Source organism: Platalea leucorodia (genome assembly GCF_965183815.1).
Source record: "Platalea leucorodia genome assembly, chromosome: 11".
NCBI classification, from domain to species: Eukaryota; Metazoa; Chordata; class Aves; order Pelecaniformes; family Threskiornithidae; genus Platalea; species Platalea leucorodia.
The window spans coordinates 8,968,386-8,985,319 of NC_138833.1; the positions used below are offsets into that span (position 1 = coordinate 8,968,386).

At 58.5% G+C, this 16,934-nt stretch overlaps 1 protein-coding gene across 1 annotated transcript; it reads left to right on the top strand.

The window, feature by feature from the left end:
- Positions 1-5,444: 5,444 nt before the first annotated feature.
- On the top strand, positions 5,445-12,238 carry CXXC5 (CXXC finger protein 5). Its single transcript, XM_082324221.1, has 2 exons — positions 5,445-6,251; positions 11,280-12,238. Exons 1-2 carry the CDS (start codon positions 5,466-5,468, stop codon positions 11,322-11,324), a joined length of 831 nt encoding a protein of 276 aa, XP_082180347.1. The 5' UTR covers positions 5,445-5,465; the 3' UTR covers positions 11,325-12,238.
- Positions 12,239-16,934: the final 4,696 nt, after the last annotated feature.

Here is a 16,934-nt window from a genome sequence, read left to right on the forward strand (position 1 = left end):
TGACAGTGCCATGAGTCTCTGCCCTGCCAGCAGTCCCTATGGCCAGCTCTCGCCTGGCTGAGTCCCTGGCAGCTCAAGACTTGATGGTGCTTCCTTGTGTGGTCGGAGAGGTCCAGTAGCCCTTTGGTCTTATGCCTGCTGCCTGACTGCTGGTCGATGAGGCTGTGATGAGACATCAGCGCCAGCTTTCAGTTGACCTGTGTCACCCGGTGGAGGGAGCAGCAGGTTCGACTGTGCTGTGGAAATCAGGTACCTGGGAGCTGAGTCGGGTGTTGTGGCACTGGGGCTGGAGCTGCATTGAACCTTATCCTGGTGGTGCTTGTTCTCCTGAGCCTTTGACCTGGGTTGCAGCTGGACCCTGTGACCCATGACAGCGCTGCAGGGCGGTGGTCCTGTTCTGTCTGCTGGCTTTTCTCATCCCAGGGTGTGTTTCAGACACCACAATGCCTCAGGGGTGTCTTGGGGCTCCCCATGCATTGCTCCCACCACCCATGGCCCTGCAATCCTGGCCATCCCGAGGTCCTGTCCACGGCTGTTGGCCAGGGTGGTTGAGGAGCATGGGGCCCACCTCTGGGCCCTCTCCGGAGCTGTGAGTGGTACCTCCATCTGGGAAGGTACCTTCAGCTGCAGTCTCTCTTGACCTACACCCTTCCTGGGATGCCTTGGAGTGGGGCAAGTGCCGGTGGTGGGTGCCCTCCTTAGGTCTACCCATGGCATGGCTGAGTCTGTCCATCCGTCTGTCTGTTCATCCATCCATCACCAGGGCTTTGCTAGGGAGGTGGGGGCTGTGCTGGGTGGGCAGCTGCGTGGCAAGGGGGAGGAAGCGTGGACAAAAACCCGGTGGAGGGGACAATTACCGCCTTTCTCGAGGCTGAAAAGATGCCGGAGTCCCTTCCGTCCTCATCCTCCGTCTGCTCCGGGCAGACAAAGCCGCCGCCCCTGGTGCCCACCCAGCGCCCGGGGATTAGAAAAAAGCCGAACTTTTATTTTCTCCCTTTGTCTCCGGAGCCCGGGAGCAGCTCGCTTTCGGCTTTGCTGCTTTCTTCTCCCTTTACGGCTGTGTCTGTGCATGGCTGACCGACCGGCAGCTTTTCCGGGAGGAGGTTGATTTATTTAAAATCAAAGGAAAGCAGAAGTTCTTTCTCGAAGACGAGACTTTTTGCGTCGGCAGGAGCTGATGGCTTTCCAGCGATGCAGTGAAATAACACAGGGGAGCGGGCTGGAAATCGCAGCTTGTCATTTTTTTACGAGAAACGAAGCTACTCTTCTGCTCCCCTCTGACGGTAAATGGTGCCCGCAATCAGGGAGACTCTTAGTCTGGCGATGGTTCCTCTGGGTGCTGGACCACCAGAGATCCTTTTGCAACCTTTATGTTTTTTGGAGTTAGGATTATTGTAGCGCGGTCCCCGAGGTCAGCCTGTGTGCTGGGCTGCCCGGAGCCCCGGGGCAGAGTGAAGGGGGGATATGGGGTGGTGCTGGGCTCAGCTCCAGGGGAAGCCCCAGAGGAGAGCTCCCTTTCTCCCCGCCTGGACTACGGGAGAGCTGCTGCCTCACCCCAGCCAAGCATCCTGGGCTGGCGGGGGGCAGGTTTTTGGGGTGGTGGAAGTGGGTATGGGCAAAGTGGGTGACACCCAAGTGATAGCCTCGCCTGGGTGCTGTAGCGAACTGGTCACTTGAGCCCCCAGGGCACCCAGCTTTCAGACCCCGTGGGCTCAGCCTGTACCTGGCAGGGGGGTTGCAGTGGGGGAGCAGGGTCCTGCAAAGGGCTGGGAACCCCCTGGGTGTGGGTTGGGGCCTCCTGACCTTGGTGGTGTCCCCTTGAACCCTGGCGTCCCTCCAGTCTGCTAAGCTGCCCAGTGCAAAGACCCAGGCTAGGGAGCCCATCACGTGCCCCTTAATGCCACGTCCGGGACTAAGCACCTTCTGACAGGGACCCGGGTGACGCTGCCCGGCACCTTCCCCAGGGCATGGGGGCCAGAAAAGGGGCAGAAATGGGACGGGGGGGGCCTTGCAGTCTTTACTCGGGTCAATCATAAAGAAGGGATTAAGATCATTAATTCCTCCCCCCGCTGCAATTAGCAATCTGGCTGGGCAGAGGCTGGTGAGTAGCAGCTGAGATGTCTGCTGTGCTGGGTGGTCCTGCAGTGTCGGCGTGGGGGAGACATGCCCTTTGTGCAAATTAGCCAGGCACCCCACAGCAACCAGGTTCTGGGGTCCCTCGAGAGGAGACAGCATGGGGACAGACCTGTCCCACCTGGCATGGCAACGGTGCCTGGTGCCTGCCACTGCAGAGGAGCGCAGCCCTGGGGGGCTGGAGGGCAGTGCCGGGCGGTTACAGATGGTGGGAGCTGGCGGAGGCAGAGCGGCAGCCGGGACAATGGCGGGATTGTGCGGTGGCGCCGCTCGGCACGGCTTGGCACAGCTTGGCACAGCTCGGTGCAGCACCTCGTGCCAGCAGCTGGGCATTGCCTTGCACCGCTGGAGCTGAGAGGGGACATGGCAGTGTGTCCCTTGTCCCCATGGGTGACAGCTGAGCTGCATTGGGTGAGGTGGGGTGCCTCATCCCGCAGTGCCACCCATCGCAGCAGTGGGTGCTCGGGGCAGCAGGGGCGTGCTCCAGGCTCTGCAGCCATCAGCCCCGGTCGGAGGAGGCTGCGACTGGCAGGGGCTCGGAGCTGCTGGCACCCAGTTTACGCGGCAGGGTGGGACCAACGGGCAGCTGTCAGCTAGAGCCAGCTGGGGAAGGCTGGCCGGTATGGCTGGCTGCGGAGGAAGATGTGAACTGATGGAGATGGTGACCATGGTGTGCTTCCAGCTGCTGTCCTCCCCACTTCAGCATCCGGACCCTGCCATCCTGTGCCGTGGGGTTGGGGGAGACCCCTGAGTGTGGTGGTGAGCCCCACGTGGGCATGACTTGGACTCTTTGCCAGAGTGATGCGAGATGTGCTCCTGGTTGTCGCTGGAGACCCCCGGTTAACGCTGCAGCAGCACCACGGCTTGGCAGTTACAATGCCACAAGGCGAGTGGGCAGGCTGGTAAATCCTGGGCTGATCCGGCCCGGCGCTTGGCTCCCTGCTCGGCAGCTGAGTGGGGCTGCCGCACCGTGGGGCGGAAGAGGCGCAGGGCCGCAGGAAAGGCAGCCGCGGGCGGGCGTGAGATAACACCGCCGGGCGGCTTTATCTCACATCCTCCCGTCCAGTGCTTTTCCTGCCGTGCTCCCCGCTCCGGCCCCAGCACCCGTTGCTTTCGGCGTTAAGGTGTGACCCATCCTAATGCCTCCAGGGACGGGTCCCGCACGTCCCCAGCAGCCGGGGACAGGTGCCCCAGCTGCACAGCAGCAGCTCACCCACCCTCCCAGCACCCATTTAGGGTGCACCCCAGCCTCGCCACCGTGCAACATCCCCCTGCCTGGTGTGGAGCGCGATGCTCAGGGAAGGGCAGTCAGTCCTGCCGCTGCAGCCCTCCCTCCCCACGTGGCCTGGCGAGCTCCAGGCTGGAACCCGAGCCCTGCATCGATCTGTGCTGCATCTTAAATCCCGCAGCAGCTGAAGCAAGCGGTTTTTAGCATGAGGGCGGGGGGGGGGTTTCTCCGCAGGCGAGCCGGCTCTGGCACCGGGGTGAGACGGGCTGTCTTCCTCTGCCAGTACCGTGGTGGCTGGCGTGGGGTCCTTGCCCCCGTCAGCGTTTTAATGGCGATGCCCACAGCTCAGCTGCCAAGCCATATCTGCGAGGAAGGGTCGTGGGCTGTAGTGGGGTTGCTGGGGTTGCGTTGCAGCTCGCCTGTGATGAAGGGGACACAAAGGGTGACGGATGAGCAGGCGCAGGGTGCAGGGGGTGCAGGGATGCCCCTTGCTCTGCTGCATCACCCCTGGGCAGAGGCAAGGGTCCCGGCAGAGCTTTCCACACACAGCCACATCCCTGCCCGGACTCCGGAGAGGAGGCTGCCGGGATAGTTGGGATGGAGGGATGGGGTAAGCGAGGGGCCTCCTCCTGGTCCTGCCCTCCCCCAGCTGCTGCCGGGGTGGGGACGTGGGTTCCTGCTCCGCTAAGCCCTGCAGCTTTTCTCCTCTAAAGCCTGATTACTCCGGCAGTGCCTGTGCGTGCGTGCGTGCGTGCGTGCTCGGGAGGGGACGAGGAGGAATTTCACAACAAGTGTTTGCAGACACACTGGGCCCAGCTGCCCCAGAGCCACCCCAGGGATGGCAGCATCGCCCCCGCTCTGGGGAACGGTGCCAAGGAGGGGGCTCTTGCTGTTGCCGCTGAGCCCCTGCCTCTGCCGGAGTGGCTGGGTGCCTGTGGTGGGCATGCAGGCAGGGCACACCAGGGTGTTGTAAGGAGGTCAGCACTGGGACTTGGAAGCGGCTGCTGTGGCTCCCTGTGGGATTTGAAGGTGGATGCTGCAGCTCGCTATGGGGTTTGGAGGTGGACACCATGGTTGCCTATGGGATTTGGAGGTGGATGCTGCAGGGACTCAGAGGTGGACGCTGCAGCTCCCCATGGGACTTGGGGGTTGACACTACAGCTTTTGGTGGGGTTTGGAGGTGGACGCTGTGGCTCCCTGTAGGGCTTGGAGGTGGATGTTGCAGCTCCCCATGTGGCTTCCTTCCCCTGCCCAGCGCTCGTGTGGAGTGCTGGCCCGGGAACAAGGGTCCAGGAGGAGTAGGAGGAAGAGGAGGAGAGTGAGGGGTGCAGCCTAGCCTGAGCTGGGTGAGCAGCAGCATCTGGGGGGGCAGCAGAGCTGGGGCGCAGCCCTGCAACCTGCTGACTCCGCGGCACCCGGCTGGGGAAACATGGGTGGCTGCAGGGTGGGGACGAGCCATGAGCCCCTCGCATGAGCTCTGGCTGCCAGCTCAGGGGCATCCTGCGGGCGCCTGCAGTCCCATCCGGCGTGGGGGCCACATGCTGCTGGAGCGGAGCAGGAGAGGAGCCCCATGACTTCCCTGGGGCTGCAGTCCCTCAGGGAGGAGAGCCGGGCACAGAGAGCCTTTAAGCATTGGAGTGCCATTGCTACCAGGCCAGGACTTCCCCTGTGACCCCCCATTTCTGTCTGGATGGCGACCCTTTTAAAGAGCAGCGGAACGGATCTCCACCGAGGTCCGTTCCCTGGAGTTTCTTTGTTCACAGCGCTGAGACTTTCATGGCAGGGGGAGGAAGAGCCGCTTTGAAAAGCCCGTTGGCTCTTGCCAGCGCTAACTCTCTTTTCTTTTCTACTTCCAGAGCCGCATGTTGTGTACCAGAGCTGCAGAGTATGTCTTTGCACTGAGATTGGACTGAAGTCCTCTGCGGCTGACGCTGGAGGAGCCGTCCTGTTGATGAGCGTTCCTGTCTGAGCTTTCCCCGGTGGCTGGCGGGCTGGTGCTACCAGAAGGGCTTTGGGGGTCTTTCGCTTTGGCGTTGGGGGTGTTTTTTTTTTTTTTTTTTTTTTTTTATTTTGGGTTTGGTTTTGTTGTTGTGCTCCGGGCACCATGTCAAATTCAGGCTCCCATCAGGACACTGGGAACAAGCCAGAGACGGAAAAAAATAACCAAGATGACTCTCAACCCCCTGTCAACTCTGAGAGGAGGAACAAAAGTGGAATAATAAGTGAACCTTTGAACAAAAGTCTTAAGAAGTCCCGTCCACTCTCCCACTATTCCACCTTTGGTAGCAGCAGCTCAGTAAGCGAACATTCAGAGAAAGGCAACCCCTTAGCTAATGGCAACGAAGCGACTGTGGATAAAAGTCATTCTACCTCAAAGCACAAAAACATCTCTAGTATGCTGAGCAAATTAGACCGGGTGTCAGAGATCTCCTCAGAAGGACAGACCGCCCTACAACAGTTTGCTCAGTCGACAGAAATGCTCAAAAGAGTGGTACAGGAGCATCTTCCTCTAGCAAGCGACCACGGGACTGGTATCTCTGACATGGAGGCAGTCTCAGCTGCAGAGACAATGAACGGCCCCTCTGATTTTCCTTACCTGGGGGCTTTTCCCATCAACCCAGGCCTTTTCATTATGACCCCTGCCGGCGTGTTTCTGGCAGAGAGCGCGCTCCATATGGCTGGCTTGGCAGAGTATCCCATGCAGAATGAGTTGGCATCTGCCATCAATTCGGGGAAAAAGAAACGGAAAAGATGCGGCATGTGCCCGCCCTGCCGAAGACGGATAAACTGCGAGCAGTGCAGCAGTTGTAGGAATCGCAAAACTGGCCACCAGATTTGCAAATTCCGAAAATGCGAAGAACTCAAAAAGAAGCCTTCTGCAGCACTGGAGGTAACCGGCCCCTCTCAGGCACCCTAACCCCTCCTCGGGCTGCGCCTCTGGGTTCGGATCTTGCCCTAGATAATAAAACACCTGGTACTTCTTACTTTTTTATTTTTCCCTTTTCCATTAACAGTTCTCACTGTGAGATGTGTGCTCTGCCCAGTGCCCCCAGTTCCTGCCCTCCCTTATGTACTGGGGTTGATTGGCCTGGGGAGGAGGGCTGGGGGTCTCTCCCTGGAGTCCCTGCGTGAACTGGGTTTCGCTCTCCCCTTTGCAGGCATGGTCTCTGCTTGAGTTTCAGTGCTGGCATCCCTTGTCCTGGGCGGCCTGCAGCTCCCTGAGCCAGGGAGTGGCTTCTAACCCGGTGATTGGATCAGAGGATGGGGAGGCAGGAGGCAGCTTTTCGGGGCAGAGCTTGGGGGTAATCGGTGACAGTAAAACCCGTGGCCGTGGTGCAGCTGGAGCCCAGCCCCTTAGCTCACTCTTTGCTCTGAGCAGAACAGTCGTCCCTGGTTTTGGGTGGTAAACAGCTGCAGCGTGCGCTGGGCGGCATCTCCCGTGCTGTGGCCATGGTGGGTCTCCCTGGGCCAGCATCCATCTGGGGGGGTCAGGATAAGTCCATAAAGCACCAGCCGGATTTCCTGGTGGCAGCTGAGCTGCAGTCCCCGCAGGCGGTGTGCCTGCTTCAGCACCTGACTGAGCCGGGAGCACACCTGCTCCTGCTGCATCTGCTGAGCGCGGGGGTGCCCGGATCCTCCTGCTGTGAGGCTTTGAGGTGGTACTCGGGCTGTCAGTGCCCACCATGGTCCACCCACGTGTGTTGCCCTTGGCCTCAGAGGAGAGCCGCTGCAAGCTGCTATTGGATTGGGGTGCCACCTTGCCAAATCTGCCATGGAGGTGTGATATTTGTGTGGGGAGTGCAGGAAAAGTCTGGTGACTCAGGTCATCGCATGGGTCTGAAATTCAGCCAGGGCCATGGGCAGCTGCTGATGGCATGGCGTGGCGTGGCATGGGTGAGGCCTGGATGCCAGCAGCACTGTCATGCAGTGCAGGGGTGGCATGTGGGCACGCCACTCTGGCAGAGCCTGCCTCTTGCTGCACACCCGTGGGTGCTCTGGGCCAAGACCTGTCTGCTGGGTCCCCCACATGTTGTGCTTAAACCAGGTTTGATTTTTGCGGGAGCTGATCCCACTGTCAGCTGTGCCGGCATGCTTCTTCCTGCCAGTGAGTGCATCCCCAGAGCCAGCAAAGGCTAAAAAGTCACCCGAACATCAGCTGGATCGCACATCCTGGCATGAGGGCATTGCCCATCCTCTGGTTGTCCCAAAGAGACAACCCACCATTTTCTTAGCCACGTGCTACATTTTTCAATTAGCATCAGCTCTGAATGAATAGTGAAGGGGAAAAAAAAAAAATCTATTTGGGCGGTGGGGTTGAGGAGAGGGGGACTGTGTCTTTCAAAAACCGCTGTATTGCTAAATTATATTCTTGTTCTAATTTGCTGAGTCAGTGATCTGGAAAAAGGGAGAAAGGGAAAAAAAAAAAGTTCATCTCTTCCAAAGAGTCCTAAAGCGGGTCAATAGACTCGGAGCTCGCAGCAGCCGGAGGAGTCGTTCCCTTCTCCTGGCGCTGCGCCGGGTCTGGGGATGATAAATAGCACCAGGAGCCCATGAAACCGTCACCCCCTTGATTGGTTTCCCCATCCTGCAGCTAGCTGAGAAATTGGAGCCACTGAAATAGGGCTCTTCATGTGATAGAGTTGGGCCCCACCAAAGATGGATCCCCGTCCCTCCTGGGCACAACCATAGGTGTGTTGAAGCTGAAAAGAGATGTTGTGCTGGTGGAGATGGACACCTGGGCAGATGTGGGTTGCTCCAGGGCATCACCATCCCCTTTTCAGAGCAGATCCTTCCCTGTCTCAGGATATCCACTTGCATCGTGTGTCGACGTTGCTAGGGTTGAACAAGATTGTGGCCATATGTGCCTGGGACGGGGATGCTGGGACCCCAGCTGATGTCCCAAGGTCACCTGAGTCAATGACTGGGTTGTTAAACCTTGCCCTACGTCAACCAGCCTTGGTAATGCTTTGCATTGGGCCAGCCCTAGGGCAACCACCAGCACCTGCCTTGTGGTGGAGACCTGTCTGGAGCTGGTGGTGGCCAGGACACAGAGGTGCTGCCAGCTTGGCAGCTCCATGGACCGCTGGTCCTGGTGGGGTGCTATCGCACCGTAGTGCTTGATACCGGGACAGGAGGGGCCATTCAGTGGCCCTTTATATGGGGGCTGAAAAACGCATAGGGCTTTGTGAAGCATCATCCCCCTCTGCAGGGAGATGTGCCATTGCCTGGGAGAAGAGCAGCCGGCAGTGACTTTGGTCTGCCAGCCTGGTGCGTCCAAAGGAGCGTCCTTGGAGAGCCTGGACAGGGGCTGCAGCTGTGATTAAACGTTGATCTAAAATCAAGCAGGAAAAAAAATAGAATTAAACCTTTATGGTGGCATTAAAAAATGGGTTAAATCCCTCTGCCGCCGTTAAGCTTTATCTGCTCATCTACAGAGCCCAAATAACCGGTTGTTGCTGGTGTCTCGGTGTGGTGGTGGCCGGCTGAGGCTCTAAGACTGGAGAGGCAGGTTGGATGCTCGGAGCAGGCAGCAGCACGTCCCTGCACCGACCAGGCTCCTCCAGGCTCTGCCAGCCCCAGCAACCCTGGGTAATGCTGTGGGGGCTGGTGGCCAGCCCTGGACAGGTCACCCTGGGCTTGTCTCCAGAGCTGTATGTCACATGAAGGCCATGAATAGCTGGGATTTGACTCAGCAGAGCTGTCCTCCATCTGGAGAAGCCTCAGTGAAGTGCCTTGGTGCCCCAGCTAGCGCTGGAGAGAGGGTCCCTGCCACCCTCATGTGAGTCTGACAGAGAGAGGCTTTTCACAATGCCTGTTGTGACAAGACAAGGGGCGATGGTTTTAAACTGGAAGAGGGCGGGGTTAGGTTGGACATAATGAAGAAATGAGTTATGATGAGGGTGGTGAGATGCTGAACAGGTCACCCAGAGTTGTGGCTGCCCCATCATTGGAAGGGTTCAAGGTCAGGTTGGACAGGGCTTCAAAAAAACCTGATGTAGTGAAAGATGTCCCTGCGCACGGCAGGGAGGTTGGACTTCCAACCCAAAACGATTCTGTGATTCTGTGTTCATGGGGATGAGGTGGGAATCTATCCTGGGCATCCACATTAGAGCTGGTTGTCCATCTTCCTTTAATAATGAAGGGGCAGAGTTGTTTAAGGTGACCTGTATAAGACATCTCCTTCCAGACCCGTTAGGAGCCCCCTCTCCCCTTGTTCCTCTCTCCTGGGATGATGTATCTGAATAAGTGGACCTTGCTGGTGAGTCTGCCATGCTCTGCCCCGCCAGTTCTGCATCCAGCGCCTTGGGCAGGATCCAGCATGGGCCCCATGCATCATTGGCCAGAGGCATTTGTGTCTTCCCCAGATGCCTGATCACATATTGCAGAGGCCTTTGGGGAAGTGGTGATGCCTGCAGCTCTCTGGTTGTTGACTGCCCCAGCTCAGTTTGCCCCAAGGACCAGACACGGGCTGGGAGCAGGAGATGGTGCAATCTGTCAGCATCCTCACTGGGCACCACCATCTCTTGCTCATTCTTGCCCTTTGCCCCCCTCCCCTTGCCCAAGCCCCATGTTTGGCTCACGGTGCCTGTGGAAGTGAGCATGTTGGGGTCTTTCCCTCAGGGGTGCGGGGAGACACTGCCCTAATTACTCATTGAGGCTTGGGGGTGTCCTGATCCAAGAGAAGGACCTGATGAGAGCTGGCTGGCTCCTGCATGGGGTTAGGGACCTGAATATGGCATGGTTTTGACTTTTGGGACAACACATGAGGTGTCCTAGCACTGCTTAATGCTGGGAGCTGGTGCTGGGGCTGGCTGTCCCCACCACCGTCCCATGGCAGCCCAGCCTGCTGCCCTGCACCCGTCACCACAGCCTGTGGCTTGTCTCCTGTTGGTGTTCCTTGCTTGTTTGGAGATGCAGGAACCAAAAGGCCCTCGGAGGCACGTCCTCTTGGTAATTGCATGGCCCTATCTGCTGGCTAGCTGGCCTTGCTGGGGGGCTCTTGGCACTGAGAGACATTGTGGTCCTTGCATACTCCACCCATAGTCTCATGAACGTTGTGTGTTCCCACCCCATCCAGCTGGGAAACGTCCCAGTTTCTCCTTCCCGAGGACCGCAGAGCCATTGGGGCCATTGCCCCACACCACCTTTCCTGCAGGTGGCTTCAAAGAGGTCTCGTCCCTTGTTAGGCGCGTTGTTGAATGTGGGGTTGAGCCTGGTGGGAGTCATCCCTCTTCCCCTGCGAAATGCCAAAAGGTCCCCTGTGGTGCCCAGGGCTGCTCTGTTGGGGACAAAGTTGTTCATTGTGGCCGGGTGGCAGCGGGGTGATGTCCCCTGTGTCCTGAACAGCTCCCAGGTCTGGTAGCCACAAACCCAGCCAGCTCACTGCCTGCCTCAGTTTCCCCCAAAATGCCCTCCTAAACCCATCTGTTGGCTGGGTTCCTGTCCATTGGGTGTCCATCTGTCCATGGCAGGGGAGGTGGGGGCTGGCAGTGAGGGGGCCGCTGTGTCGGGCCATGCTGGCTCACCGTGGCCCGGCCATTGTGCTCACTATCGGCCGGGGGGGAAGTCAGGGGCCACGCCATTGTGCTGGCTGTGGTGTGGCGATGCAGGAACAATGGCCGAGCTGCTGTGCCGGGTGCCCTGCCGGGGAGGCAGGGGCTGGTGGCGGGAGGACCCCTGTCTCCCTCTGGCTGCTGTCCCGGCATTTGCCAGTGGGCTGGAAACCTTGGGATGCGCAGCCGCGTCCGGGGGATGCTGAGCCTGGGCTGGATCCGTCCTGAGGCCTGGGATGCCGGGATGGGGATGCGGGGGTGGGGTGCGGGTGCACAACCCTGGTGCCGCGTGGCTGTGCCGGACCCGACCTAACACCTTGTCCCTTCTTCTTCTGTCCCCCTTCCCTGTCTCTCTTCCTTTCCAGAAGGTGATGCTTCCTACAGGAGCCGCGTTCAGATGGTTCCAGTAGGAACGGGAATCCCAAAGCTCTGTCATCCAAGTGCAATGTCACTGCTTGCTTGTGTTGTCTCAGGCAAGGGATTTTTGGCTGAAATGAATGGATGCACCTGTGTCTCTTTAGAACCAAAAATATTTTCTCGCAAATCTCATTCCTGTTTTTATAATTTTTTTTTTTTTGCGTTCGTTTTAACATCTTCGAGTCCTAGTCAGACATTTAACTGCTTTTCAAATAAAAATAATTAAAAGAAAAAAACAATGGATCTGTAAAGTACCAAGACTTAATAGACAGAGTATGGACAATCAGTTTCTTTCTGTGTTTTGGTGTTGATGTTGTTTATGTGTGAAAGATGCAGTACTTGTGTAGGGAATGTAAATTTACAGTAACCTTTTAAAATCTAGTTACTAATAAGCACTACTGTAATTTAGCACAGTTGTTTAATTGCACCCTCATTTATACTTTTATTTGATTCTTTCCCATCATACAATAGAGTGGATAGTTTCTAGAATGCCTCAACTTCATGTTTATAAATGAGAATATGTTTAAAGCGATGTAGTATCCCTTTTCCTAGCCATTCACCTATGTAAGTTTAACCCGCAAGAGGTTCGGTATAAAAGGTGGAAGAAAACAATTGCTACACAACTAGCAGTCTTCAAAAAAGGAAAAAAGAATAAAAAAAACCAGAAAAAAGTCATTGTTAGTTTATTAATATAGAACAAGAAACACTGCATACAGAAAAACCTCCTAATTGCAACGGTTTACTCCTAGAAGTAATTTTTGTAAACTTACTGAAGTTAAAATCAAAATAAAAATAATATTGCAGGACCTGTGCTGAAGCAGTTACGAAAAGTGATATTTCTCTTCTGTTCAAATCCCCGTCTCTCCAGCTCTCTCTACATCATTAAATTGAAATGCTGTTTGTAATGTTTTAGCGATCCAGGCTGTTTTTGTGAATAAAATGAATGCATGTTTTGTGTCATGATTTACAGCTTTGTTATTTCTCTCCCACCCCTCTTTCCAGCCGTCCAGGCCCCCCAGTGCTGATGGTGGCCGGTCCCCCTCTGCCTTCGCCTGCCCGGGCACACCATCCCTGCCGCTGCTGCCGGCTGCCAGACGCAGTCCTGCCGGCTTCCAGGGGGACCTCGCTGGTGACGATGCCGGAGCATGGCGGCGGCCGGCCCAGGCAGGACGGTGCGATGAGCCGAGCTGGAGTCGCCCCGGCTGCTAAATCTGCACGGTTAATCCCAGCAGTGGCTGGGCTAAGCCAGCCCCAGCTCCTCCCGGGGATGTTTCCTGGCTTGACCTGCCTGGAGTTTTACTGGGTAGTGCAGCACCATTTGTTTTGGTAAAACAGTATCATTAACGTGCCATGGAGAACCATGGTGAGGCTTGTTTTGTTGGGACAAGTCCAAAACGAGGTCCCAAAGGTGAGTGAGCTCAGGGGGCTGAGCGTCTGGCACAGCCGATGGAGGGTTTTCCAGGTTGGCCTCATGCCACCACTGGGTCAAGTGGGAGCCATCCGGGATGGAGGGGACGTTGGATGGGCTTGGCTGTGGACAAGCCGGCGGGGTCGCTCCCGGCGCTTGGGGCACTGTTCTCAGCATCACGGCTGGCAGGTGGGCTGCATGCCCCCTTCCAGCCCCCAAGAGGGTCTCCTGGCCGCGCAGACAGCGTCAATCCCAGCCTGGGGGAAGAGGCAGATCTGCCTGGACGCAGCAGTGCCAGCTCTGCCTTGCCGGGAGGAGGTAGCCAGAGCCTTTGTCCCTGGCTCCAGCCAGCGTTTGGGCCAGCATCTGTTGACCAGATGTGCACCCGGAGGAGGGGGGGTTGACGGCAGTGCATGCGTTCCATCCCTGCTGGGCAGCGACCTGCCAGGACCGAGCAGAAAGTCCTTGGGGAAAACTGCCCTAAATGCCCTCTCCAGTAGGCTTCCACCCAGCTGCCCCAGCAGCTCCCAGGGTGTTTGGAGCCCAGCCCCGGGCACCCAGGTGACACTGGTGGCTGAGCCCAGGGGTGCCTGCAGGGATGACTGGAGCTCACAGTGATGGTGATGGAGCTGGGCCAGTGTGGCAAGGGACAAAGCTCAAGGCCTGCAGGGACAGACGGACCCTGCTTGCGCCCCAGGAGTGCTCCAGTGCGTGGCATGCCCAGCTCATGCACCGACTGGGGTGGCACTGGCAAGGGGCTGCAGGGAGCTGGTTCTCAGTTCGTGCTGCTTGGGCAACAGCCGAAATCACTTAGCAGGAATGTGGTGGCGAGGGTGTTATGGGTAAAAGGAGTCTGGCTGTCTTTTTATGACTGTGGCTAATGGTTGGGGCTGTGTGAATGCACAGTCCTGGCACCCGGGGGGGGAGTCAGCCCCTACCTGGGTAATGGCAGAGCATCCTGGGTAACGGCAAGCACAGCCCCTCCCCCGGGCTTTCCAGCCCTGACCCCCTGTGGGAGTTGCATGGGGGTGGTGGTGCTGCTTCATTCCACCAGCAGCCAGGGCTGGGAACTGCTGGGGCTGCCCCACAGGGCTGTTTCCCCTGGTCTGGCTGTGTCACCCACAACAGGGCTGTGCTCGGTGCTGTGTGTGCAGCACGGGGGTCTGCCGTTGGCACAGACTGGTGCTTGGTGAAGTGCCATTGGGGCAGTTGCAGACGTGGCAAACCCCACTGTGCCACGCTGCTTCTCTGCTGCCTGCTCCCCCCAGGGACAGCAGCATCCCCAACTCTGCTTTCCCCTGGGAAAGCATAAGGCACGGGGCATGTGTCCCCCATCACCCCCATGGGCATCATACTGGCACGGTGCATCGTGGCAGCCCCAGTGCTCCAAGGAGCCCCTCAGGGGAGGCACGGGGCAGCACCCAGCCCCTGTGGCCAGGGAGCATGGAGAGGGATGGTGCAGCCGCTGTGCACGGTGCTGCTACTGTACAGGCAGATGGTTTGAGAGCGATACTCTACTAGAGCCCCTGCCTTCACTGCCACACCGAGCCCAGCGCTGCCAGTGCCTGCATGCTCCTCATGGGTAGGGACCATGGGCATCTACAGGGACCATGGGCTTTTGCAGGGACTGTGGGCGTTAGCAGGGGAGGTGGGCACTGGCAGGGGAGAGGAGCGATAGCAGGGCATGTGGTGCTTGCAAGTTGGATGTGGACATTAGCAGGGGACGAGGAGAGCAGGGGCTTCCCCATGAAGGATGAAGGAAAATGAGTTTGGGAGAAAGGAAGGAGCCAGAGAGAGAGTGGGATTCAAACCCTGCCTGTGAGTGGGATGGGATGATGGGGTGTGGGGTGGTGGGGAGATGGGGAGGTGGGAGATGGAGTGCTGGGGCTGTGGAGTGGCCCCTGCACCCCACTTCTAGCTCACCCCCATGCTGGACTGCATCCGCGCCTCCCGGGTGTGCGTGTAGGTGGATGGTCCTGTGCTCACCAACAAGCCTTGCCTAACGAGCTCTTGCCCAGGCAGGCAGGACCTCAGGCATCCCCTGAGGATGAAGACCATCCTTTCTACCACACTCAGCCGCAGTGCCACTGTCAGGCACAGCCCCTGTGCCGGGCTGTCCCCACTGCCTGCCCAGCTGCTGGTGGGGAAGTGGCACCCAGGGCTGCTGTCCCCAGGGCTGGGTGCCCGGGTGGCCACTGGCAGCCGCGTGGCATGGGGAGCATGGGATGATGATAACGAGCTTGGCATGGCGCTGAGGCAGCACCTTGGGTACTACCACAAGGGCTGGCCAGGGGTCGGTCTTAATTAACATCCTCATTAAACAGAGTTAGCAGAAGGGCAACAAAACCTGCCTCTGGCCCAGAGGGCAAAGCCATGTCCGAATTGCCACTTGGCCTTGGTGGCTCTCCGTGGGAAGGTGCCAGCAAGCGATGCCAGGAGAGGCTGGACCCTGGTGTGGGGCTGGTGCAGTGGCACAGCAGCGATGCTGGTGGTGGTTTGCATGGTGGAGCTGGCCTGGCTTCGAGAGGACGGTGTCTGCAGGCCTGAGTCCAGGGTGAGCTGCAGCAGAGCCAGCAGCAGGAGCTGCAACCTCTGTGCTGGTGCCAGAGACATGTCCTGTCCAGCCACAGGGGCACCCCAGCACCTCGGGGGGTGCCGGGCTTGGCTGTGGCGTGTCACCCATCCCTCTCTGCAGCGGGACCCACTGCTTCCCCTGCATTGGGTTGCAGCCTGGCACGGTGGGCTGGCAGCCGCCTCGTCCCCCGGGCTGCAATTAGCAGCCTGACCCCGGGCTGACCCACCCCCCCGGCGCGGGGATGGGGCAGGATGCAGGAAGCGCCGAACAAAATGTGCTTCAGCTGAGCCGGATGGCGGGCTCGCCGTGAGCGCCGCCGGCCAGGCGTGACCTCCCGGCTGGCAGCCTGCTCCCCCTGCCGGGGCAGGCCACGATCCCCATGGGGGCTTGGAGCTACGGGGAGGGGGCTGGTGGGACAATGAGGGGCCGGGGTCTTGGCAAGAGGGGCTGAGAGATCCTTGGTGGTGGGACGGGAACGGCCACAAGCATCAAGTCCTGATTGCTGCTAGGTGATCCAGTGGTTCACCCTGTGGGCAAGGGGGTGGTAGCGGGTTGGGGTGGTGGGATCTGCTCAGGCTTGCTGCTTGCTTGGTGGGGACACTGCACAGCCGGGGGGGCTGTGGGGCCAAGGCAGAGTCCGTCTGGCCCCCAAACCAGGCATTAGAGACGTCTAGTATCTCCTGCAAGGCTAGGCCATTTGTGGATGCTCCCCAGCGTGTCCTGGTGCTGAGCTGACACCAGCTTGGTTGGGGGTTTTGGCAGCTCCACTGCAGCCGGACATGACTGATGCAGGTCTGCCGGAGGTAACTGTCCCTCACCAGGCATGGGCAGCCATGGGGGATGCTCACCACCGCACGGCTGGCTTTGCTCAGGCTGTCTGATCATCTTCAAGGCTGGAGCCTGGGGCTGCTGGGCTGCTGGGAGCATTAATCTAAATAAACCTCCCCGAGTTCAGCTCTCCGCAGCTGGCCAGGTGACCTTCCCTGTGTCACACACCTCCTGGGAGCTTTCTGGCCCAATTTTCAGCCCTGGCTGAAGTTCTTCCAAATAGTTGCACAGTTTTCAAATTCAGGCTAAGGAACCCTTGTCTCTTTGTAGCTTCTCCACTGGGAATGAGCACTGTGGTGGCTTCTTTCCCCAGAAACTGCCCGTGCCAAGGTGTGGGGCAGGGGGGCAGGAGGGTCCCACGAGGACTCTGGGATGCTGTGCTCATCACTGTCTCCATACCAGAGGAATCATGGGAGATCCTTTATCACCCAAAAGCTTGACATCCACATCGCTTCACCTCTGGACTTCCAGACTTCCTGACCTACCACCACATGCTGAGATCTCCCTGTGCCTGAGCCGGGGCAGGAGGATGTTCACCTGGCAGCATCCTTGGAAAGGATCCTGTAGGTGGGAGCTGACACCCATTCCTTCATCCCGCCATCCCACCCTGGGATGAGCTGGGTCTCCAGCAAGGCAAAGCTGAGGCTCCAGCTGGCCAAGTGCCCTGGCTGGCCGCGCTGCTGCGTCTCTGCAGGAGGCCGGGGACTTTGCTGCAGCCATCACTAGGTGTTTTCTGGGGCTGCACAGAAACTGCCCGAGGTCCTCCTGCCCTGGGGACTGGTGTGCCACCAG